The sequence below is a fragment of the Anopheles arabiensis genome, chromosome 2, assembly GCF_016920715.1.
Source record: "Anopheles arabiensis isolate DONGOLA chromosome 2, AaraD3, whole genome shotgun sequence".
Lineage (NCBI taxonomy): Eukaryota > Metazoa > Arthropoda > Insecta > Diptera > Culicidae > Anopheles > Anopheles arabiensis.
This window is the reverse complement of record NC_053517.1, coordinates 17,934,541-17,958,704: the sequence shown is the minus strand read 5'-3', so window position 1 is coordinate 17,958,704 and position 24,164 is coordinate 17,934,541. Positions and strand designations below refer to the sequence as shown.

The following is a 24,164-nucleotide window of genomic DNA, read 5'->3' as shown; positions in this document are numbered from 1 at the left end:
ACATAACGAGTTCTTTCTCCCCTTTACTACCTCCCTTACCTGCAGTTGCAACGAAAGCGATCAGTATGCGCCCGGCTGTACGCCCGTGTCTTCCTCCAGCCCAATCCAGATGGATCTGGCCACGGCGCTCGACCCGGCTCGGGACCTTCAGCGGCTCCACTCGCTAATCATTGCCAACATCAACAGCCTGGAGGTGCTGGATCCGGCCCTAAACGGTACGGCCTACGAGGACCCGATGGCGGCGCGCATAACAATCAAAAAGCTGAACGAGATCGCTACCACGCTGGAGCAGATCCACCGGAAGTACAAGTCGATGCTGGCGCGCGACCTCAAGTACGGCAGCCGGCAGGCACCGATCGGTGACGACAACTATCTACACATGCCGCGGTCCGGCTTTACGGCCGCGGTAATGGCAGCCGCAGCGGCGGCAGCAGCAGCCGCTGCCACCACCACCACTAACAGCACCGCCGCCTCCAACACCGCGGGTGTTAACGGTTCCTCATCTAACAACTCCTCCTCCTGCCTGTCCAACAGTGGCAGTAGCGCGGTGGGCGTCATCGGTGGTGGTGGTGGTGGTGCCGGTACAGGGACGGTCGGCCTTACTCCCATCACCGTTACGACGCAGCACTATCCCGATGCCGGTTTGGCTCACTTTTTCCCCCACCGGGGCATGCTGGTGCGCAGCGCGGACGGTGGTGGTGATCCGCTCACGCAATGCTAGCGGTGACACGGCCGGGAAGGGCCTACTGTCCGAGCGACGGCAGCGACGACGATACACGCAATACTCGACGAAGGCGACGACGACGACGACGACGGGGCGTGCTAAAGCGCGTGCTCTGAACCGCACGGGACAATCATCATGTGAACTACACACTCCCATTTTATCCATTAAGTAACCACACGGACACACACGCACACAGTCACACGATCGTTTTCTGGACGTATGGCGCACAGCAAGAACCATAGGACGAACGCGTTTAATTTATTTATTTTTATAGATTGGAGAATTTATTTAGTATTTGTTTAGGTTTGCTTGTTTTCTTTCTTTTTCTAGGGGGGTTTTCCCTAGGTGTTAACGTTAGCGTATCCCCACTCTCCTCTTGCCTTAAGCAGTGGCGCAATGGTTGAATGTCCTGTCGAATGATAGTGAGTTATGTGTAGGACACGATATTGATTGCCCATGGCGTTAACGGGTGGTAGTAGCAGGGAAATGGAAACAATCAGCATTATGGTTCTAGCACCTCAAAATTAGTGCGTATGTGTGTGGTCGATCAAGAGTTTTCAATCACAAAGTTTTTGATTTTGTTAATCCTTGTTTTACATTTTTGGACGGGATATCTTTGCGAAGGTTTGCACACAATCACGGTGTGCTGTTGCTGTGAAACCTGCCTAGTGGCTTAGCAATCATTCGATGTTGTACAACACACTTAAAACGATTGTATCATTGCAGGATTGTAAATTGTGTGGACTTTTAATTGGACTTACTAGACAATTTTCTTTACACAGCTTAGGCGGCCTTTATAGAAGAAACTTTGAAATTATTCCTTGGTAGTTTTCTGACTGTGCGTTGCAATACTAATTACCGTCAGGGGGAGTTGGGGTAACCGATACACATGTACGTTAAGCGCTCTCTAGCCATTAATACACAGAACGAACTGTGTTGCACAAAACAAAAGGTGTGTCGTGTGCGCACATTTCCCCCAGTCTGATTAACAACAAACCATTCCACAGCAGGGACCGGTACACCGTACGCAACAAACACAACGGTTAGTGTTTTTGTGTTGTTCTTCTTCCTCTTCCTTAATGTTAGCAGGTGGTGTGGAGATTTATTGAACAAATTTAAAGCGATAAGTGGAATAGCTCGCTATTTGTTGCATTCTTACCTTTGGCCTCCCCTTAAACATAAACCTAATCCAACACGGATCTATACATTCTTCGCGCATTACTGGTAACACACGATTCTGCCTCAACTATACACAGAAAGTGAAGCAACGCAAAACACTGTTATGTAAAATAGGAAAACCAAAACCCCCATCAGCTGAATTAATAACGTTTTAAATAAGTATAAGCAGCAACTAGACTAACTATTCTGTTACGGCACCGCCCTACACAATTAACAAACAGCCTACAAAACAAATCTGATCATTCGACTTATACTATACGCGGGAATCTACTCTCGGCCTGTGCCCGAAAGGAACAGTATCAAGTCCACCGAGTCGAGGTGTGGCTTGCTAATTTTGGTTGCAATCTCAAATAGTAGTTTAAGCGGCCAGCGTATTGTTTTTGTGCTTGTTTTGTTGTTTGCTATAACTTTACATAAATCTGCATTCCTGTGACCGACCGAACAAAAAAGGCCAATCAATTCAGCAGACGACCTGGCAGATGATATTGAATGTTACAGGGGTTTTCAGGGGTTCTCATAGCTGTGGGATACTTTCATGACCCTTTCTTACGGGAAATGAACTTTATATGATGAGAATTTGACTCTAATAGCACCCTTTTTGGACAAATCCAATAGGAATTTCCAATGAGTATGTCCAAAAAGGGTGCCATAAAGTCCAATTCTCATCATATTAAGTTCATTACCCGTAAGAAGGGTTCAAGAAAGTATCCCACAGCTATGAGAACCACCGAAAAAACTCTGTACGTTACGTGCGTGTGTGTGTGTTGTATGAAACAAACGCACCCAAGTACACAAGGACGTATGGTGGCGGCGCATCTCTTAATCCTCGCGCAGGATAAGGAAGAAAATGATTCGAATTTATATCGTAAGACTACTCTACACACACCTTCACACATTCACACCCGCGCCAGCATTGTGTTTGTGCATGGTGAGGGAAACGAGAACCGACCGATGTTTGTTGTTGTTGTTCATTTATATTTTACACGTCTATACATGCATATATGACTAAATGACTTCTTAAATGTTGACATTAGGCGGAATGTGGCGGGTTGTTTAGCGCGACTGTAGAGCGTTGAAGAAAGCAGCGCACACAAGGTGGTTAAAGCCAGCACCAAAATAACTTTATATGCACGTAACACTACAAAACAAAAAACAACCACCCCAGGCACCAGGCACAGCGAGTTTTAACTATTAGAAAGCAAATTCGTACTCAAGATGCAACATTTGCATCGACAGGCGAGTAGACTAAGTAAGATATACCGACGGGAGGGAGAAAGAAGGGCTCCCGAAATATGTCCACAATTTGAATTTCTTCTCGTCGTGGCGGGGGGGTGAGAGTGAAAATGAGAATGGATCTCTCGACAGCAGAGAGGAGGAGGAGGATGAGGAGGAGGGGCGAAGCGTTGATGATGTGTAGAGCACCAACAACCCCTGCAACCCCGAAAAGAAGTAAGATAGAGCATCAGCAGCAGCCTTTTTACAAACAATGGAAAACAAACACCACACCAACGGAACTAGGGAAAACAAACACAGAAACAGCGTACTGAATGTATAGAGGAACTCTAATTAGATGAAGAAGAAAAGAAGAAGAAAAAAATATTATAAACCATCAGCAAAGAATAATCCCACCCATATTTGTGGTGTAAAGGAGAAGTACTACTAAATTACCAAATGTTTCATCATCTCAACCTTTTTTTCATTTTAGTGTAAAACAAACAAACAAAAGCGTATGTGATTGTACAAGAGCTACACAGCAATGAGAAGAGCGAACGGCGAGTGAAGGACTCTATTTATTAGAGAGCAGCAAAACAAAAAAGCATGAGAAGTGAAACGCAACCCCTCTCTACACAGTTGCATTTGAGACAATTGGTGTGAAAAGAGAAGACCAGTCAGTGTACTTGTTGCACTTTGGTTTGGTGAGAGCTATCCTTCTCGAATCTCAATATTAGTGTACCGAAAAGCGCATCCCCATGTGTGGCCGCTTGGTAAACGTGTCTTTTTGAAGCTATTATGAAAGGTAACACATTTTTATTAAAACATCAACATACACTCGATGGGTTAAAGTTGTTAAGGAAAGCAATTAATGTCGTTTGGAGCACCTAGTTGGTATAATTGCGGAGCCATTTCTGGGAACCAGCGATAGTACATGTTTGCCAGAACATGTCGCTGTATTGCACTGTATTGTTTGTTTCTTTGTTTGTTTGGGTTTGCTTGTGTAGCAGTTGGGTAAAAAAGTGGCTAAGAAAACGATAGAAAAGCTGTAGAATGAGTATAATGCAAAATTGTAGTACACTATTAGTGTTTCTTTCTTTGTGTGAATGTTCAGCAGATTCGGTTATTGTGGGCGAAAAGGGGATAAAGGGCGATTCAGCGGATAAAGGGCAAAGCGCGAGCAGATGGCAAAGGAAGTATACTGTAGTGGGAAGAGGAGCAAGAAATGCAGGCAATTTGTATTTTAGGTAGGAGAAAGTAACAAAACGGAAATTCTACTTTCGCACAATGAAAGCAATGGAAGTGTGTGTGTGTGTGTGAGAGAGAGTGAGAGAGAGAGAGAGAGAGAGGGAGAGATAGAGAGAGAGAGAGCGAGAGAGCGAGAGAGCGAGAGAGCGAGAGAGCGAGAGAGAAAGAGAGAAAGAGAGAGCAGGATGTATAGAGAGCGACGAGACGAGACGAAAGGCTGCGAGGAAAAATGAGGAACCTGTGGAATATTAGGAAAATATGCTAAACAATTGACGCATATTCTATACATAGATCGATTGAATTATATAATAATTATTATTATTTTTATTTTTATTATTATTATATTAATATTATTAATTTTATTGTAGATACATTATTAATGTGTCGGTTTGTTTGTTAGCCCGTAAGTGAAGGACCGTGGAAAAGATAACTTAAAAACAAACACTGAGTGAACTGTTACAAAACAATACTTCACTGCTCCTGATTATGAGATAAAGGATAAGAAATCAAACATGTGAAAACAATACTGTGGTTCAGTATATTTTTTCTTTGCAAAGAAAGAAACCAGGGATTGATGGGGTGGTATTCGTGTATGGCTTTGTAGAGGCAATTACAGTACAAAAAGTTGGCAGTTGGGGCATACTTCCTCGAGTGTGTGGCATAATTGCACAACCTAATGTGGTACCATTAGTCATAACAGATGTACTCGAGCAAGTGTGCAAAGAGGCCATTAACATCACCCCTACAAGCTTTATAGTTGTTATGTTATTAAATTATCCGTTATTCAATTATCACATTAAAAAACGATGACTAAAACTTTCAAATGCATGTTTGGACGTTAGCGTCATCTAGCCGTGAGAAAGTGTACTAAAGGGACCTCAATCCTTTACTGTGTTTGCAACCGTTCGTACATTTCGGAATGGAGCGCTTTTTTACACAATAGTAAACATACTCACACACACACACACACACGTATTGTTGCATCTCTTGTTCATGATTTTCTAGTTAGACTTTATTAGCTTTTTTATGAAATTTCTAGCTTATCATCAATCATTACCTTGCCTAAACGAATTCTTGTGATCAACTTACGAAACTATCAAGGATCTTCGCACAAACACCTTGCGTTGTATCAGAGCTGAGTCGTTATTTTGTTTGTTTGTCTGTAGCATTTCTCTGCACGAATTACTTTACATCACCAATCATTACCACACCTTCGTTTACCATCCTACACTTTTCCACTCGCCCCCTAGTTAGAACTTATCCCGATAAAGCGTACCTAATACGTTTGCCCTTTATCTCGTCACACTATATTTCACACGACGGCCGTGTTTCCTTTCTCTATTTGATGTACTGATTTGCCGTACTATTTTGCGAGTTAACCCTAAAAAAACATATTTCTGTCTGCCGACGGATAGTGCCGTTATCGTTCACCGATATCGAACACACTGTCCTACATTAATTAGTGTTCTTTTACTGCAATTGTTGGTTGGAGCTTGATCTTGTTTTGTTCATCGTTCTAACTATTCATTTGCATTGGCCGTGGCTTGATACATGCGAGCTACATGACGAGACCATCCCCCAGATAAGACAGACGATTCCACGTAGTTGGTACATACTTTGCTAATGTACGTGATGTGTAATGAAAACTGTAGATTTTACATACAAAAAAAGGTGTAAAACAAAGTTCAACGGTGTCGCATGCTCGTTCTAGCCGTAGGGGGGTTACATTTAAACAGCGTGTCTCTTTCTATTGATACACGCTTTGAACCTGTGATGAACGGTTTATCGGCTACTTCACGGGACAATGCATGTCACTAAGTCAAAAAAAACTTGAATGAAGGGAGAAAATGTTAGAACACAAATCACGAATCCAAAAAATTTCAATTTCCACAGAGTCCACTGTCGGAATAATAAAACATAATCGTATAAAAATAAAGAAACGTGCGAAGACAGTGCTGGATGTAGTTGCTGCTGCTGCTAGAAAGCATTTGCACCCAGGGGGACGTGCGATCAGTTGGCTACCACAATCCGGATGAGAATAGACTTCGGCCAAGCTACTATTGCCAGATGCCCGCATAGTTGCCTATCAGTGTGGCCGGTAACGGTCCGCCCGCGGTGAAGAGTCGCGTACCACTGCTGTCGTAACAGTGCGTGTAGATAGCGGGCGAGTACTTGTTCTGCTGGAAACCGTCAATTTCCTCGTCCGGAAATTGGGCCTGAAAGCAATAGAGCGAACAGAGCGGGTCATTCATCTAATCACCTTCGATCTCAACAAAAAAAAAAAACATCCTAATCGAATGTCTTCCTACCACATAGCCTTTGCTGGCTTTCAGTACAACCGTACGGGAAGAGTTAATGCACGACTCGAGATATTTGCCGGCCCGTATGTCGAAGAACATCAGCATTCCCATGCCAGTGCCGATGGTAAGGATGTTGCCCTGGAAGCTTGCCGAACGTATCCCGCAGCCGCTGTACCGTGATGCAATCTTTTTCACAGCCTGTGCGGTATGGGGAAGTAAGGAACGAACATTAATACGTGTACGAATGCACTCCATCCGCCTCGCGTCCAATAATTGCACCAATTACCTGCAGTGTCCTCGGGTCGAGCAGCAACGTGTACGAACGACACCCTACCGCATACAGACCGTTCGGTTGGCAAGCTATGCACACGTTCTCCTGACAGTTCGGCAGCTTCCGGGACAGCTTTTGCGAGAACGTTTCCGCGTTGAACAGATGCATATAGCCGTTCAGTGACAGTAGCGCCAGCTCGCGATACTCCTTGTTGAAGCAGATGGCCCGTATCTTCTGCGCTCCGCGGCACTCCTTCACCGCGATCGGCGAGATGTGCGCATAGCTCGGAACGTCCTGCTGCTGCTGCTGCTGCTGCTGGTCCCCCTCTTCCTCGGCGTCCTTCGCCACCGGGAAGTCCATCAGATCTTCGTTGACGCGCCACAGCGCGAGCTTGGTATCGCGCGACCCGGACACCAGGAACTGATCGTCCAGCCAGCACATATCGAACACCCAGTCCCGGTGCGCGTTCTCGCCAATGCAGAGCGGATCGAGCGTGGGCAACCGGTACAGCGCAATGTCGGCCGAGTGGCGCGCGCCGGTCGCCAGCAGGCTGTGGCTCGGATTGATCTGGCACGCGTGTATGCCGGACTGCGTGTCGGGGCTGGCGCCGTGGCTGTTCGGCAGCGTCGGTATCGCGTCCACCCGCCGCATGTTCACGTCGTACACCATCAGCTTATTGCACTTGGTACCGAACACGACCTGCCGGTTGCTGAGCCACTGCGAGCAGAACACCTTGTTGATGTTGCCGAGCGCGATCGGCGTTTCGCGAAACATGTCGTGCGTCAGGATGTGCCTGCTGGCGTACGCCGGATCGATCGTCCGCTCATCGCTCAAGTCTGATTCTCTGCTTCTAATGTAGTCTACGAAGTTGTACGAGGTGCTGAGCACCTGGTGCTGCTGGCTCGGCGTTTCCTCCTCGCTGTCGCTGTCCTCGTACGTGACGAAGTCGTCCGGCTTGTCCGGCTTGCGGCGGCGCTCCTGGCGCAGCGTTCGGTTCCGGATGCGACGGTCCTCCAGCCGGCTCGGAATGTAGCAGCTCGGCCGCTGCCCCGACACGGGCCGCTTTAACGTTTTGGACATGTTGAACCGTGTGTGGCACGGGTTGGTGGTGCAGCTGGTTCTGCTTCGGCGCTGCCCCCTGTATCCGTCAATCCAGTCGTTCCGCCCCTCTAAGGTATCGAACAGTGTACCGAAACCACCGCAACATTCAGCTGTATCTCTTCCGCCGTGTACACCACAACGGATCTGACCACCGCGGGTAGTGACCGGAGTGTGTGTGTGTGTGGGGCGATGGAGTGCGCGACACCGAGAGGCGCTGGTGGTAAAATGGGACAACGGAGCGGAGACACAAGCAGCCTCAGACCACTCTCATAGGAAGGTGCGGGGCCGTCCGTAGCTTTTCCTGAGCGCGGTTTTTAACATTATCACTCACTTTGGTCAAATTACACGTAAAGAAAAATGTTTACATTCAGCTTTGCGCAGCTCGTAGGGTGTAAATTTGGTAAGAAAAATCACTGGTCGTGCAGTTCTGGTTTTCGTAAGAAAAATTCTTTACTTCGATTTGACAATCAAAAGCACAGGGTGCCTCCGAACGTGAGTGTTTGTTTTCACCTGAAAGCGTCAGAAATGAAAACGCACGGATGGCACGAACTGCTTCACAACACGCTTGGACAGTGGTGTTGTGGAGCAACAAAAAAAATGAGAAAAGTTTATTTAATATTCCTGGATAATCTTTTGAAATTTGTGAATTTAAAAAAGGGTAATGGTAGCTGGTGCTTTTCTTCGACATTAACACAATGATCTGATTTATTTGTATTGAAAATGTTTTTTTTCCACTCGCCAGCGTAATGAATGACCCACTAAGCGCCCATAGTGCAGGCTTTGTTGTTATTTACAATTTAAAAACAAACGATGTGCGTCCGCTTCCTTTGCATCCGCATACGCATTTTAATTGAGCTTTAATTTTCCTTTATCTATTGCCGAAACAGTCATTACATGTGTATTTTGTGTCTTGTTTAAGTGTTGTGTTGTTTGCATCCGTTTCAATGTGTTTTAAACATGAAGAGCGTGGAAGAGATAGAAGATTTTTACGGTGTGTATTTGTTGGTGAGCAAAAGCCCCAATCCCAAGTTTGCCGGTCGCACCTACATTGGCTATACTGTTGATCCGAACCGACGCATAAAGCAACATAATCGCGGAGAAGACGCTGGCGGTGCTAGACGAACATCCAACCGTGGACCATGGTAAAGCATCCTCTATTTCAGCTTGGCCGGGTTTGTTGTTCTAATTTGCTTTTTTTCTCATTTGCCTTTTCCCAGGACGATGGTGCTAATAGTACATGGCTTTCCGAACAACATCTCTGCACTACGGGTAGGTTTGAAGGAGAGAAAACAGCCAAATAGGGAACAGTGAATGCTATTGTCTGTTTTCTAGTTCGAATGGGCATGGCAGCAGCCTCGCGTTTCCCGCCGGCTTAAGCAAATCCCCGAGCTGCAGAAAAAGTTACGCAAAGAATCGAACTTCGAGTACAACTTTCGCATACTGACGGAGATGCTGCGAATGGGACCGTGGAACCGATTGCCACTCGTCGTCCGCTGGTTTGCGGATGAATTTCATCGGGAATTCGAGGCACGTCGATTGACGCTACCGGCGGCTGCATTCCGCGCGAGTATCCGCCGTATCTTAAAACCGCCGCATCTAATCCTCGTTTCAGGTTGGGAAAAAGCCACCCCTACACATGCCCATCTGTTTCGGTCGTATCAAGAAGGTGAGGCGGAAGAAAGCGAACAAGCAACCGATAGAAGGGCGACACACTGTGCATCCGCCACCGACCAAACAAACCGTATCGAATCGGGCGAAGAATAGTAAAATAGCGATCAATTACGATTTCGATGAGTACGATCTGCTTGTGATGGGTGGTGAGAAAATCGATGATGCTGGCGATGCTGCTGTAAACCGCCCCAGTGTGCCACCGATTATGCCAGCGACAACAATGGCTGACGAGAGTGTGGTGATTAGTTCCGACTCCGAGAGTGACAACGGCAGGGCAGAAGGGGAGCATGCTTCACAATCTACGGCGCAAAAGTGTACCATCTGCGCTGGTGAGCTAATGCAGGAGCAGGAGGAGGAGGAGATGAAGCAGGACGCTGAACGGAGGCAGGGTGATTTAATTTTAAGATGCTTACAGTCACGATGTCCGTTGGCCTGTCATGTGGAGTGTTTGGCCGAACTGGTCCTAGAACCGGGTCAGTACGTTCCGGTCGAAGGTGACTGTCCGCACTGCGAGGGACACTTTCTGTGGGGTGACATCATACGCAAAGCGAACGGTTGTAGCGATTTGGTAGACGATACAGACAACGTTGACCCAGTTGTGTTGGATGAGGTGTCGGATGAAGGTGAATAAACTGGGAAGTGAAGCTTTAAAGTTGGAATTCCGGAGAAGCAAACGGTAAGATCTACCACTATTAGATAATTAAATAATAAGTAATGTGCGACACATGTTATGTAGTCACATCGTCGAGATTCGTTGCATTGTCGTGTGCTGTTATGTTTGGTATCATTCTTAGAATGGAGCTAGACAACGACATTTCAGTGTAAAATCACGTTTAAATTTTGATATTAAAGCTATAAAATACTGAGCAAATTCAATTAAGGAACTTTTGCAGTGTTAGCCTCTTTGTGAGAAATCCCACTAGATCTGTATGTGCCTTCCATTTTAATCGTTAATAAGTGACAGTCGTTGCCGCCAAATTTTGGCGCTAAGGCATCAATGTTTGACTCTTTTAGGAATCATGATAATTCTACAAAGTATTTGAGCAGATTTATAACACATTTACATCACATATACACTGCAAAAATCGTGTAATTTGATAGTTTTTTTATTCAGGAGGGGATGTTAGTGAAAAAATAATGAAATTTTAAAATTTTTAAAGCCCTTGTTTACACCTGAAAATGCATGCCAACTTTTTGCACTGCATTAAATCTCCCAAAATTAGCTTAAATAATTTGTTACATTTTAAATTCTATCAATTACATTATTAACTACATAACATAAATTCTATAATTTTGAAACCCACAGTTTCAAATGCAGTTAAATTTTCTAAATAAAGCGATTGACTCACAGTCAAAAAAAAATTGTGCCTTTGAGATAAAAATAGGTGAGTTAGAGTCAAAATTTAGTGGCAGCGACTGTAAAAACCTTTGAGCTACAGCCAACAGTACGCATATTACCAGGGAAAGATTTTCCTGAGAATATGAGAAAATGGTTAAATATTTCAGATCTTTAAGTCAAAGATTAAGTCAAGCATGGGACGATACCAGAAAAGAAAAATGATCTCGGAATTACTATGAAATCCACAACGATCCTTGATGCATCAAAAGCACGATTCTTCCGTACAGGAATTAATAATAATAATAAATAAATAAATAACCGAACACTATAAAAGCTAAATTAAAAAAAAAACTGAATAGTTTAACACTGCCCATTCCATCGAAAAAGTTGCTTGAGTGTACTCTGGTTTAATACTGTAGGTTAAAAAATATACCACCAAATAATACAGTCGCTTGTTACCAATGTTTAACATTTCCTTCAATTTCATGTCAGCTTCTCTGAAGAAAGCCCCTATTTTTGTGTTGGACAACGCTGAGCGAGAAACATTTCTCCCATACTGCTTTAAAATGGGTGGAAAATTGGGAGAGCGTGAGAAGAAAGCGAGAGAGAGAGAGAAAAAGAGAGCGCGCCATACGGGGACCATTGGCAATAACAAGCTTCCGGAGCTTACCACGGTACCGATCTTAGCTGCCGGTGATCATTCTGTCCCTAGCAACCAGTCTAGTAGCACGAGCTCGAGCCTGCGCAGAAGAAACCGTCCGCTTGCTTTGTTTGCTTCCGGTTTGTTGCAACAAGTTGCATGTTAGGTGCATTGATTAGCATCAGCTTACGCTATTTATTAGTTTGCTTTGCGAAACTTAAGTGACACCGTCAAATTAAAATCACAACAAACCGTACGACCCTAACTGTGCGTTTAGTTCCGTAAAGAAGCGTGTGAAATCGTGTGCAAGTGCACTAAAGACCACCAGCCGAGTGTGATAGACCGTGTGGTGTGAACTCTTCCAACCCGCTTAGAACAGAACAAACCAACCATGAACACCCGTCAGCTGTTCGCGATAGGGCTGATCGTCCTGCTGGCCGTCGCAAGCGTGTGTGATGCGCGGCGCCGCTTCCCGAACCGGCGGCGAGGCCCGTCGCGCAAAACGCTCAAGCAGCTGTACTACGAGTCGCGGGAAACGAACACGCCCAACTTCGTCCGGCTGGTGCTGATGCGGCTGATCTACGGCATCGCGACCCAGATGGGCGTGGAGGAGCGGCTGGACAACGTGTTCGGTGGTGCGTTCGTGCCGCCGAACGCCGGCGACGACAGTTCCGACTTTTTCGACGTGCTGAGCGACGAAAGCGGCGAAGACTTTAGCTTCGGCCTGTGAGGTAAAGGTAAGTTGGACCTGAAGTCCTGTTGCCAAATAATGACACACATTTCAACAGTGGTCGGAGCTGGTTGCTACTCACCCCGGTGTAGGGGGGCGGGGGGGGGCGATCAATGCATTTATTCACGGCTGCCTTGTAAATGGGGTCCCAAAACCGGTCGATCATTGGAGTTTCGGCGCGTCACCGGGCGTCCGGGTGTCGGTATGGAAACGGTGTATTTGGCGCAAAAAGAAAGTGGCTTCTGTGTGTTTTTTTTTTCTGGGTGAATTGTTGTGCCGCCGGACGTAGGCCACCGGCTCCACCACAGCACCTTGCCCTAATCCGGTGTACCCGTTTTTTTGTTCGTTATTCTCTTGTTTCGTTCGACTGCTGGTACGATCGACATAACATCGATCATCGATCAGTTCCCCGGCCTCCGACTCGCCTGCCTTGTTTCGGAAGTGATGAAACAGGGCGAAGAAAGGACGCGCTCACCGGGAGGAATTTTCATTAAATAACCTGTCTTCCTCTCTCCTCCCCAAGAAAAAAACTTCTCCTCCAGTGCTGCCTCATCGCGATTTTCATTCGATCCGCTTCTCGATCCGAGCGAGAGTAAAACTTCAAACACAAATAATGGCGCCAACCACTACTGCACCCCTTCTCTTCTTTTGCGCACGTTTCCCGCATCCCTCCCCCCTCGGCACTGCTTTGTCTTTACAATTTGTGTACGAGTTTTTCCTTTAATAACTCCATCCGTCCCGCTTCTTGCGCGAAAGGTGCGGAAAATGCCGGCCGAGCGGATCGAATCTGACTGTGGCGGGAGAGAGAGAGATTGCGGTGGAGGGGGGAGGGGTGTGAAAAGTGACCTCGAAAGCAGGCACGCTAAAGAGCGTCCCAAAATAAATCCACGCTCTCGGGCACTTGTTCTTAGCGAGCGATTGTGCTGACCCAAATTTGAGCACTAGCATTAAAAAGTCGACGTCGATCGATTGTTACCGCTACCGTGTTTTCCGCTTTCGATCGATGAAAAACGAGCAATGGAAAAAGAAATTAGGAAGAATGCAACTGCAGTTGCAAGAACGGCACCATAACGTTGATCATTACCGATCGGTGGGACCGTGGGATGAGTTATTTTTAACACGTGTGGGTGTGTGTGTGTGTGTGCTTAATCACCTGCCGCCGAGTGTGATCGTGCTGCGATCGGGGTTTGTTTGTACGAGAAGAATGTTTGTTTATTCGATTTCACACTTACCTTACCTTTCGACCAACCCTAAGTGCGGGGAAAACAGGGACAGGAAAAACGTATCCAAATAAATGAGGGGGGAAAAAACGTTAAGCAGAAAGTGAACGAAAGGGCAGCTGCGGATGGTGTTTGTCGCTGGAATCTCTCCGTTTTTTAGATGCTGATGGTCGAAAGTGTCCAAGTGCGATGTGTGTGCCTTTCGCCGAGCAGAAGACCTAGCAGCAAGTGCAAAGGCAAGTAAGCAGTGTAATGGTAATGGACGAGCGACACTGAGACTCAGACTGTCCAACGAAAGTGTCATTAGGACGCTTATGTTGATAAATGAAAGTGTTGTTTGGGGGGTTTGGTTGTTGCCGTTAGCACACAAATGGCACTGAAGAGTGAATACTGGTGGAATGAGGCGGCATACATGTATGTGTCCGCGGTACAGGATCGTGATTAACTAAAACAACGCCAGGGGAAACGGTACAAGAATGCGCAATTGTAGTGTTGGGAAGGGTATGATGAGCGATGAAATTTAGTGCAGTTCGTCGCTTGTCGCCCTGTTACGTTGAATATGTTACGAAGATACAAAGAAAAGTAATTTACTATAGTTCCATCCCAAATATCTATTTACGATACTTTCATTGTGTTGGAAGTTGTGCTTTTAGTAAGAATCTTGAAAGAAGCGAATGGGGACAGACGGTTCAAGGTCTCAAAATCGCCTAAGAAATACGGCCGTTTTGGACCTTTCTTTCGTTAATAAATAAATAATGTTTACATGTACAAAAATGGCCTTTATTTGGCACGCTTTAATAAAACTAAGAGAGATAAGTTATTTCTACAAACATCTTTTGGAAGGTAAATTATTCAAGCTCACTTGCAAACAAAAATCTACGACCTTGCCACAGCTGCCTTTCGTCAGTTGTCTGGAATGTTCACCTTGGCGGACGAAGACATCCATGTAGGCATGGTTTTAGGATCTACCTACTCAGCTTTTGCGACAAACTTGTTGTAGAGAGAGAGCTAGAGCTTTTGCTTGTGGATGTTGGAGCGGTTCACCGGCTAGGGTGTCATATCGAAATTTCGCCGAAATTCGATTAAAATGGGCGTCATTGATTACCGTTGCCAGTGAACGCGATTTCAGCTTCCATCATATGTTTGTTCAAGTTTCCCAGGTCCCAGGGGACGATTGCATCGACCTCCCGGCCAAGCAAACGCAGCAATGTAGCCACATGTTCTTCGGTCTTCACGTTCAGCATCATTTGAAGCTTCTTGTCGCTCAGGGTCGTTGGCCATTCGGCACTGGGCTTTCATTCGATGCTCTTATTATTGTCTAATAGTGCAAAGATGTTTTAGATTGCGGCACAGACTTATACGACGTCCACAAACGGAGTCCGTTTTAGACGCTACAGGGATGTCGTTCTTTGATCGCGCACGCTTCTAAACGAAGTTGCTTCTCTTTTTTTTAATCATCATGGTTAGAATTCGATTGATAGTGGTGTCAAAATTTGTCTGCTGACTAATGGGATACTATTATTTAAAGTGCAATTAACGTTTCGTTAGTGTAGGTTAAGATAATTCCATGAAAAATCGACAATTGTTGGTCCATTTTTGTAAAATGCAAACGTTACAGTGATTTTAATAACATTTCCCGCTAATATGCCGCATTTTTTGCTTAAAATGTACCTAAAAATTACCCCATTCAGCAGTAGAAACATTCTTAAGATGACCATTAGAGCTTCTGTAGTCACGCAATAGCAAAAGCGTACCTCCAGGTGCACATTGCATTTCATGCGCACTGATTCGCGCAACCATTTGCATGGTGTAATTATTCTCCCAGAACACATTGCGTGTCACACAGAAACGGTGTACTGCTGCGCGTAAGTTAACATGCGTAGCATGTAGTAGCCTAACGGGCTTACCATACCACACAGTGTTCCGTGTACCGGAACCGAAGAATAATGGCTTCAGATTTCCATTGCTTTCTTCTATCCATCTCATGGTCAATTCTGAACGGAGTGGGCAGAATTTTCCAGTGATAAAATGCACCCCCCCTTGGGGTCAGTGAGCCATGTAAAGTTTATGCCACGCGGGCCCAGCACCACCGGCACTGTTGTTCACAGCTTTGTTATCAATGCAGCGAAACCGAGATAGCAACGGAAACGGTTATTCTGAAGGGAAAACGGAAGGAGTTGGTCTGAACATGCACAATTGCTTCGCTGCTGCTTTGAACGGTGGGAGGAACAGCTTGCCCTTGCCCGACAGACACGGCAGCTGGGTGGCGAGACGACGAACCTCCCCCTCTCTTCTTGAGACGAGAACCTTGCGATGCATTAAGGGAAAAGGGGAGGAAAACAAAAACACGCTTGCAGACGTCATTCACCGTGTGCTGGAAAGCCTCCAGCAGCCACCACTGGCCACCGCTGGCATGCTGGTAAAAGCATACTAAAAATTAATCGCAGCACCGATCCATATGCCTTTTTGCGTGTGTGTGTGTGTGGGAATGATCGTACCGGTGTCTGCGTTATTGCCGAGTGTGTTTAAGCGCAGTGAAAGGGAAACATAATCAAAAACTGAGCACGGAAAGCAATAAGGGAAGTGAGTGGGGTGGTGCAGGTGTTTGCAGTGCTTTTGGTAAGAATATTGCAACGAGAGTAGGAAACGTTTCCTTTACGGTGCCAGTCACGGTGCCACCGACGGGCGACACTAAGCCGAGCGAATGCAAGGGAAAGTACGTTCGCTTGACAGCGATGACGCGTTATTTAAATATGCACCAAGTGAATCTGTTTGTGTGAGGCGGTGGTTCGTTTCTTGCTTTATTTTGGCTGTTTTTTTGCCACCATTTACGCGTCCAATTTCGGTACGTCCGGTTTTTCGATTGGCGACTTGCCTTGCTTCCCCGGTCGGCGTCAGTCAGGTGATGTGGTGTGTGAAAAAGTGAAAACCCCGCTAAATAGCTCCCCAGCACCGGGTAGTGGGACACTTTCGATGATACCGGTGCAAAACAGTCTGCAGGACGTACCATTTGGCTACGCGTATCCCATAAACGGCTGGTGGAAGTTTAGGTTTTGTTCACGAAAGCTCCGTCACGGAAGCGCATAAAACTGGCTAACGGACCTGACGATCTGGTTCGCTTTCAATTGGAAGCGATCGAAACAAAACGAAAAAAAAACCGGGGTGAAAATAATCGAAAACGTGATCGGGTGGTGTGTATTGTCTTTCCCAACCGCTCCCTCCCCCAACCTCCGGCACCTGAGGGTCAGTGGACGGTTTGGTTAAATTTGCATAACGAATACTACCGCAAGCCGGCGTGAAAAATGAAATTCTCTTCTCACCCGCCCCAAAATAAAAAAAGGAAAACAAAACATGGGAACCACGCATCGTACCACACGTGCATACGTGTTGGCGCGTTCCGCCTGTCGCGTAAACCACCGCGTAAAAGGGCTACGCGGAAGCGGGTTCGTCGCTTGCTAAGCGACGCACGCGCGCGTTGAAATCTTTTGATCGAAGCGCGTATCAAACAAGTAGGCGCAGCGATGGGCAGCAGCTCGTGGTTGGTGGTACGTGTATGCGGCTCGAAAGAAACGTGACGACGCGGTGTTGCAGCAGGAATGTTGTACAGGAATGTGGTTTCCTAATTTTCCCAATTTTAAACTAAAGCATTTTTTTCGGTGCATTTTCAAACGCTGCACTGTGTTTTACATTACTGGGCGACTCGACACGGGCGCCTTATTAGCAGGTGTAAATAAATAAACAGATGATGATGATAAGACAGGGCCAAACACCTATGCTAATTGGCTGAATTGGAGAAATCAATGAAGTATGGTTCCCAAATAAAGGAACAAATATGCTACTCACTCACCTACCCTACCCTACTGCTGCTGCTGCTGCTACTTTCTTCACACACCACGGGTCAGTTTCACTTCTGACAGAAGCAAACGGGTGGGGAAGAAAAGCCATAAAAAGCCAATCGACCAATTATAGATTTATCGACTTTTTTTCGGGGCCGTGTTCGGGTTGAAGGTATGCAAATTTCATTATATCCGCCCCTCTTTTCTAACCTCGCACACACACAACTCACTTATTCACATAGAGACAATTTATGTGCGTCTTATCGGAGCGATAATTATCAGTTCGATTTTTCGAGCTTTTCGAGGTTAATGTATGCGTGATCTAATTTGTGTACAATTTAATCTTTTCCCATAATAATGTAACATTAGTGTGCTTTCTGTACGCTTCTATACTTCTAAATTGGGGGCACAGAATTCTTGGGACAATCAATAAAGCTGATACGCTTTTGGCTTTGATGCAATGATGTCATCGCGCCGTTTGTCATCGCTTTCTTTCGCCATTGCCTAAACATTGCCGGGGCAGAAAATGGGAGAAAGCAACGCTAAGGCTAGAGATTATTATTAACATATCATCATCACTGCTGGACTGGATCATTCCATAATTCCGTCCTCGGATGGATGAAATTAAGCAAGCTCCCTGGTGGTAAACAAAAAACCGGCACTGGACTCCCCATCCCCTTGCATCGTAATCATTCTTCACGTTCTCCCCTCAGCCATGGGCGGTTTTTTATTAGAAACTCGAAAAATAGCTCCCTCTGGGCTGTTTCATGCTCCACTAGACTGGTTAAAGGCTGGTTTGATGCTGTTGGGGAGGTTTTGCCACACAGAAGCAAAGAAGGCTGGCAGAGCACACCTTTGAAGACAGTAAAACGTTAACAGCATCATTCAGCAATTATCATGTTTACCAGCCCTTCAACAAACGGGCTTTAGCATTAATTGCTTACCGTGCTGTAACTTTCACTGGACGCTAGTCGTAGTCGCTCGATCGGTACCGGTAGACGCCGTTTAGTCCATTTTGTTTAATGTTGTATTCAACCACCCCCTGTTTACCACATTCAAATTAGAGCTCGAAGATCATCTCTAAACTAGATGTGCTTTAAATAGGAAAAAAGAAGTAAAACCCAAACAATAGCAAACAAAAAACAAAAAGGTTAAACCTCGATCGCACACGATCGCGCATCGTAAGCATCTTTAAGTAGACCTGGAGCGTTTAAGGAGGCTTTTCTTTCATCATTTCCTGCGCTGGCAAGCAACGGAAACATTACAAAGTCGACGAGCGTAAATGAGATAATTTGGAGTAGCTTTGATACCAAAAAAAAAGAGCGAAAGAAATGCTTTTTTTTTCTAGGCGGTTACACTTAACGCCTGCTTAACTGATTGCTTCATCATAGCGTTACGATGGTGGCGCGTCACGGGCATGCACCATCCTCCCATTCTTCCACCCAACTCCCGGCAAAGTGGGGGCTTACGTCCGGCGGAAGGGGGAGAGGGGTTATGACAACATCTTGACACATTTTCCCTCACACACACACACACACACAAATGCGCCCAACGGATACGGAACCGGAACGGCAGCTGGCAGCTGGCTTGACAAATTGTTTAATAATGTATGCCACCATTTGACGGGGCCGGGCACGGCACTGCTTCTGGCGCCGGGACGGGATGATGAAATGATGAAATGAAGCTAATTTCTAGTTACCTCTCTAGCCCTTCCTTCCCCTCAGTGCCCAGTCAGTGCCTAGTCAGTATCTTCCTTACAGCAGTACCACTTTAAACACTTTGTGTACGTAATTTCTTGATGCGGAGGGCATAATCACGGCACCGGATCGATTGCGTTCGCTCCATCGCGTACCAAGGTGTCATCCCAGGTGTGTGTGTGTGGCAATCAAATTAACCTACATTTTGCGCAGGAAAAAGAAAACATGCAAGACGAACGCTAAGATGAACTTGAACTTGATCATTGAGCTGGTAGCTGGCAGGCCGTGTGATGCAATGAAGCGACTAATTGGGTGACATCACAACGCTCCGACACTTTTGACGGGGAATTAGCTTCTGTATTGATTCTAAATTAAAGTCACATCCCAAATTGCCTCCCCTAGCCTGTAGCCACGACTCCCGGGTGTGTGTGTGTGTGTATGTGTATCTTGCGGATGGGAACACTAGCTGGAACGGGGGGGCAAGTAACTATCGCTCGCCGAAACTAATCCCGTTTCATTGTTGAGCGGGGTGAGACGAACCATAGAAGACACCGTGCAGACACGCTAACGGAATGTTTTCACCTCAATGTAGCCTACATCGCCGGCTTTGCTCGGTTGTTCTGGCTTGCCACCACCACCTCGGAGGTAGAGTCGCGACCAGACCACATTTAACCTCATTGTACAGACGCAACACACGCAACACGGCCTCTTGAGCAGGCAAGAGATGAACCAGGCGGTGGCTTGTGATTCGCAATACGGCAGTTACACGGTGTAGTGTTTGTTGCCTGTACCGCTGTTGCTGTGTTGGTTGATGTGTATTGATTTTGTTACACACGTTTTTGGTTTTGGGGGGCGCATTAGACAGCTGTTGTACAGGGAAAAAAGCTGGTACGTATTAAAAGGAGATTAGAAATGAGGTGAGCAAGAGATAGGGCAACGGTTTAGTTGGTTAAATAGATAGGAATTACTTTAAATGGACGGTTTGTTTGTGTTTTTGTTTGTGGTGAATTTTGATAAACTCATCAGAAAAGAGCACACCTGCGAGGCTTTTAAGGTAACAGCAATCAACAGGCGCGTTAACAGATGAATTGAAGACAAATAAATATTGACCCTTTTTATTGGTGTTGCATCACGATTATTAGCGTTAAAATTGCAAACCCAACGCACACAAATTTAAACAAACAGCCACTAGCGGTTTTCAAAATGACATAAAATGGTGTTTACTTGGATGTTTTTTTGAACATTTTGCCATATTGTACGCATAACTGAGCGGGCTACTCATGAAATAAAATAAAGTAACCGTTGTATCTAGGCAACTGCAATTATCGTTCCTCTTCGAACGAGTTTGGGAGAAAGTGGCTGAATATGATCTTCATTGTTCTAAGTGTGGTACGTCATAGGCGCTCAAAAAAGTCGGAAAGTATTTGACCCGATAATGCACATGCGTTGGCTTTTGAGGGATATTTTTCTCGATGTCAATTAAACCTCTTAATTTTATAAATATAAAATAAATAAAAATAATTTGAAATGCTTAATGTTATTATCTATTTATTTGTTTATTTATTGAACTGTACCCGTATTTGTCTTGCTTGGTTTAGCTTGATGAGACATTCTAAATATAATATTAATTCTACCCTATCTCTACCACTAACTCTACGCCCATTGGGTTGTGCCGGGTGACCAAAGTTAAAAATTAAACGCATGTTTCGTTTTAACGTATCCGGTAGTTATGGTAAAATCAGAATGCTCAAACCATATATTAAATTGCCGTGCTAGGGTAAGGAGCGGTTCATTAGCTCCATGCATCCGTCCGTCTTGTCTCGTTTGGCAATACATTTCTGATAACGGAGTGGACTCGAAGGTGGGTAAATATTTGTTTTTTCTAACAAAGAAGAAGAAGAAGAAGGAATTTTGTTTACAACAAAAACGCTTTGGCTCACTTTAAGGTGGTGTTCAAGTGTTTGTAACCCCAATAGAAGGCAGCGAGAAAGATAGCTGCATTTCAAAGCATTTCAAAGCAAGCCTGGTATATTTCCGTTGAATCTTATTATAAAATATATTATTTTGATTTTAGCAATACGGCTAAACTATTCAAAATGACTGGACAATAATGGTTTTTACTATGGAATCTGTAAAAAAAAAGTTATGTTCAATGATGAAAATGCCAGAAGATTTGGAATGTAATATTTTGTTATTTATTTTCCAACAATAACACAAATCTCCTATGACTCTGGATGTCTCTGTTGTTGTTCTTTAACAAGGAATAATTTTTATATTTAAAAAACAAATACTATACTAACTGCCATGCACTGGAACACCAATCGATCGACGGGAACCAACATGCCAGGATCATCATAATACCCGTTTTCATTATTGTCTCCAGTACCGCCGGTTTCTCCCCTACCAATGTGCGTTCGTGCTTGTGCCATACCCCCCTTCCCCTCCCTTCAACATGCCTATGTTTAGGCCTTTCCTTCGCGCCTTTCTTTGCATTCAATTAACCGCTACGCTGCTTCCCTAGCATACATTTCCATCGATCTGTGCGGAATGCATAATCGGTTCTATGTCTTTCCGCCGGGAGGTGTGTTGGTGTTCCCTCTCTCCCTCCGGCAAGTCATACACCGTCGCCACGGAAGTGATCATCGCTCTAGAGTGTTGGCCTAATTTTGTGGTGCTGAACTGATTTAAATAACTCTACCCATACGCTCGTTATCTGCCCCTCTTCCCCGTCACTTATCTTCGGGGCAGCGAGGCAAGCGAGTCGTTACGAGTGGTGGGCAAAAGAAGCAGGAGACAGAAAGAGAGAGAGAGAAAAAGGGACTCATAATGAAGCCATAAAGACACAGCAAAGATGCAGATTTGATCGCTTGATGGAAATGACCACCACCATACCAGCCACGACCACTTCTCCGCAAATGGTACTCAATTGTCTTTCTTTATCTGTTTTTTACATTTACATTTCCAGAACATACGGCAAAAACAAGCAAAAACGCAACAGTCTAGTGAGCGGGGACTGACCATCCAAACGACCGACCAAAACGGATGCCGGCCTAAACGAGTGGGGGGAAAAAAACCAACGGAACGATCAACACCGTACCCCGCGAACCCGATTGCTGAGCTCAAGGATGGCATCAACAGAAAAACAACAGAGAGGAGAAAAAAAAACTGCAATCCACATCACAAACGGTAGCAGCACAAAACACACGCGAACACACTACAATACAATAAATTCAATTCCGTGTGTGCGGAAGTGCACTGCCTTTGCCGCGGGGGGTTTAGCACACACGCTCCCCCCCCCCCCCCCCCCCTCTAAGCCACATTCTAAATCGCAAAACTCCCAACCGGGACAACGTTTCCGCGGGATTGCCTGCGGACTGTTCCGTACCGTTTGTTCCCCTACACACACACCCTTGAAACACTCGGTAGGTAGAAGCTGAAGCAGGAAGGAAGCTGTCCAGCGGAACGAACCATGCGCAGAAGCAGCAAGATAGTGTAATCGTTTGCCGTTTTTTAAAGGTTGCCGTTGATTTTGTTTGGTTTAAAGTGATCTTACCGGACAACGGTCTACTTTTTTTTGCCTTTTATCGTGTTGCTTCTATCGGGCTTTGATGGGAGGCCACATGCCACACACACACAAAGTAATGAAAGCACTATTCAGTGACGATGATTAAAAACAGCGAAGAGCCGAGTAAGACAAAGAGCAATAGCAGGGAGAAGGAAAACAACACACTGGCAGCTCCCGGGGCAGTGCTGTGCTGCTGATTTCTTTTAAAATTGTTGTAACACACATCGATCACATGTAGGGAGTGAGAGGGATAGGGCAAAAGACGATCAACCAGAGCCCAGCTGGAGGATGATCGGAAGCTGGCTTAAGATTCGCGTCCGTTTGGAGGGGGGGGACCAGCTGAAAAGGTACATCATTCATTCCAGCCCGGCCGTTGATTTTGGCAATTAAAGTAATTGAAAAGAAAAGTAAAACCCCTTCTCAGCAACGTGACGTGTGGGTTTTGGTGGGAGTGGGGGGGGAGGAATTTCTCTCAGCAAGGCGGATCAATTCTGTTCAGCACAACAACCCCCCTAACGTAATTGATCGCGGATGATCCTCGCTTTGAAAAATGGGAGAAAAAGGGATGATCGTTTCTATTCCCTCTTTCGCCACCATCATCACCATCAGTGTGTTATAGGGGCTAGTATTTATACTATTTACAGGTACAACAATTGCTCTGCTAACTGTTTATTTCTGTTCTGCTTTGGGGCTATTTTTATGTATTTGCTTCCCCTCCCAAAGGGTGCAGATGGGCAATTTTATGGGCGGGTGTTGGCTCTCTCTCTCGAAGGTGCTACCAACAAAATTGTGCGGTCGCGGGAGTATTGTTTTTCTTTAGTTTTAAGTACCTTTTACTTACCAGTGCCCCTTTTTGCGCGTGGAATCTCTGCGGAGGGAGGCAGCAAAAACAAACACCAAAATGGGCAGGGAAATTAATTACAAATTACACGGTGGTTTAGAATGTTCTTTGCTGTAATGAACATCGTTCCACACTCTTTCAGCTCCTGCACGCTTTGAAGGGTCGTAGGAAGCGTATGCTCAACAAAAAAAGGTTAAATGTAAGCTATTTATTAATCGATTTACGAACCGATTTACCCCGTACCATTAGACAATTTAATGTAAGCGTATTTAAAAACAGGGCAGTAGATCCTCCGCCCAAAAGCTGTAAATAGTGTAACATATGTCATACAAATATACGATCTAAGGTGTAACTCATTGGAAAAAGTTGTATTGTGTGTTGTTTGTTGTTAAAAAAAAAAAACTTGACAGAAACATGAAAGAAACAGTTATTAAGGATAATAAAATGGGTAAGTAATTAGTAGCGAATCATTGCATCTTTGAGTGGGTTAAATGTTATAAACTGGAGAAAAATAAACATTGCACAGCTAAAAACAAGCAAAAGCTTTAATTTTCTGTCCACCCAAAAATAGTTTGGAAATGATTTTTTTT

The 24,164-nt window shown here is 45.3% G+C and overlaps 4 protein-coding genes across 8 annotated transcripts in view; 3 read left to right on the top strand and 1 right to left on the bottom strand.

Moving 5' to 3' along the window:
• LOC120898523 (GTPase-activating protein) overlaps window positions 1-4,887 on the top strand; it is a 28,716-nt gene extending 23,829 nt beyond the window's left edge. For both annotated transcript variants that reach the window (XM_040304485.1, XM_040304486.1), the window contains one exon: window positions 46-4,887. In XM_040304485.1, the coding sequence (XP_040160419.1) occupies window positions 46-721 (676 nt within the window). In that variant the 3' untranslated portion in view covers window positions 722-4,887. The remainder of the gene's footprint in view (window positions 1-45) is intronic.
• Window positions 4,888-5,336: 449 nt separating this feature from the next.
• LOC120898524 (DDB1- and CUL4-associated factor 12) lies at window positions 5,337-8,518 on the bottom strand. Its single transcript, XM_040304487.1, has 3 exons — window positions 6,950-8,518; window positions 6,673-6,861; window positions 5,337-6,579 (listed from the first exon to the last, which is right to left on the bottom strand). The coding sequence occupies exons 1-3, from the start codon at window positions 8,012-8,014 to the stop codon at window positions 6,421-6,423; spliced, it is 1,413 nt and encodes a 470-aa protein (XP_040160421.1). The 5' UTR covers window positions 8,015-8,518; the 3' UTR covers window positions 5,337-6,420.
• A 326-nt stretch (window positions 8,519-8,844) lies between these two features.
• LOC120898526 (structure-specific endonuclease subunit SLX1 homolog) lies at window positions 8,845-11,636 on the top strand. Of its 3 annotated transcripts, none has more exons than XM_040304489.1 (5): window positions 8,845-9,177; window positions 9,253-9,304; window positions 9,368-9,562; window positions 9,648-10,382; window positions 11,538-11,636. In XM_040304489.1, the coding sequence occupies exons 1-4, from the start codon at window positions 8,993-8,995 to the stop codon at window positions 10,335-10,337; spliced, it is 1,122 nt and encodes a 373-aa protein (XP_040160423.1). In that variant the 5' UTR covers window positions 8,845-8,992; the 3' UTR covers window positions 10,338-10,382; window positions 11,538-11,636. The 3 variants fall into 3 exon arrangements, with proteins under 3 accessions (XP_040160423.1, XP_040160424.1, XP_040160422.1); XM_040304490.1 differs by lacking the exon at window positions 11,538-11,636 and having other exon boundaries at window positions 9,648-10,035; window positions 10,122-10,326; XM_040304488.1 differs by lacking the exon at window positions 11,538-11,636 and having other exon boundaries at window positions 9,648-11,015.
• A 100-nt stretch (window positions 11,637-11,736) lies between these two features.
• Window positions 11,737-23,939, top strand: LOC120898527. Of its 2 annotated transcripts, none has more exons than XM_040304493.1 (2): window positions 11,737-12,416; window positions 22,134-23,939. In XM_040304493.1, exon 1 carries the CDS (start codon window positions 12,077-12,079, stop codon window positions 12,413-12,415), a length of 339 nt encoding a protein of 112 aa, XP_040160427.1. In that variant the 5' UTR covers window positions 11,737-12,076; the 3' UTR covers window position 12,416; window positions 22,134-23,939. The 2 variants fall into 2 exon arrangements, with proteins under 2 accessions (XP_040160427.1, XP_040160426.1); XM_040304492.1 differs by having other exon boundaries at window positions 11,742-12,422.
• The last annotated feature ends 225 nt before the right edge of the window (window positions 23,940-24,164 follow it).

Excerpts from the sequence above, each read along its gene's own strand:
- LOC120898524 (XM_040304487.1), bottom strand. The coding sequence starts at position 8,014 with ATGTCCAAAACGTTAAAGCGGCCCGTGTCGGGGCAGCGGCCGAGCTGC. Across the intron at positions 6,862-6,949 it reads TCGACCCGAGGACACTGCAG|GCTGTGAAAAAGATTGCATC; the intron begins GTAATTGGTGCA and ends CATACCGCACAG. Across the intron at positions 6,580-6,672 it reads AAGCCAGCAAAGGCTATGTG|GCCCAATTTCCGGACGAGGA; the intron begins GTAGGAAGACAT and ends TATTGCTTTCAG.
- LOC120898526 (XM_040304489.1), top strand. The coding sequence starts at position 8,993 with ATGAAGAGCGTGGAAGAGATAGAAGATTTTTACGGTGTGTATTTGTTG. Across the intron at positions 9,305-9,367 it reads ACAACATCTCTGCACTACGG|TTCGAATGGGCATGGCAGCA; the intron begins GTAGGTTTGAAG and ends TCTGTTTTCTAG. Across the intron at positions 9,563-9,647 it reads AATTTCATCGGGAATTCGAG|GTTGGGAAAAAGCCACCCCT; the intron begins GCACGTCGATTG and ends TCCTCGTTTCAG.
- LOC120898527 (XM_040304493.1), top strand. The coding sequence starts at position 12,077 with ATGAACACCCGTCAGCTGTTCGCGATAGGGCTGATCGTCCTGCTGGCC.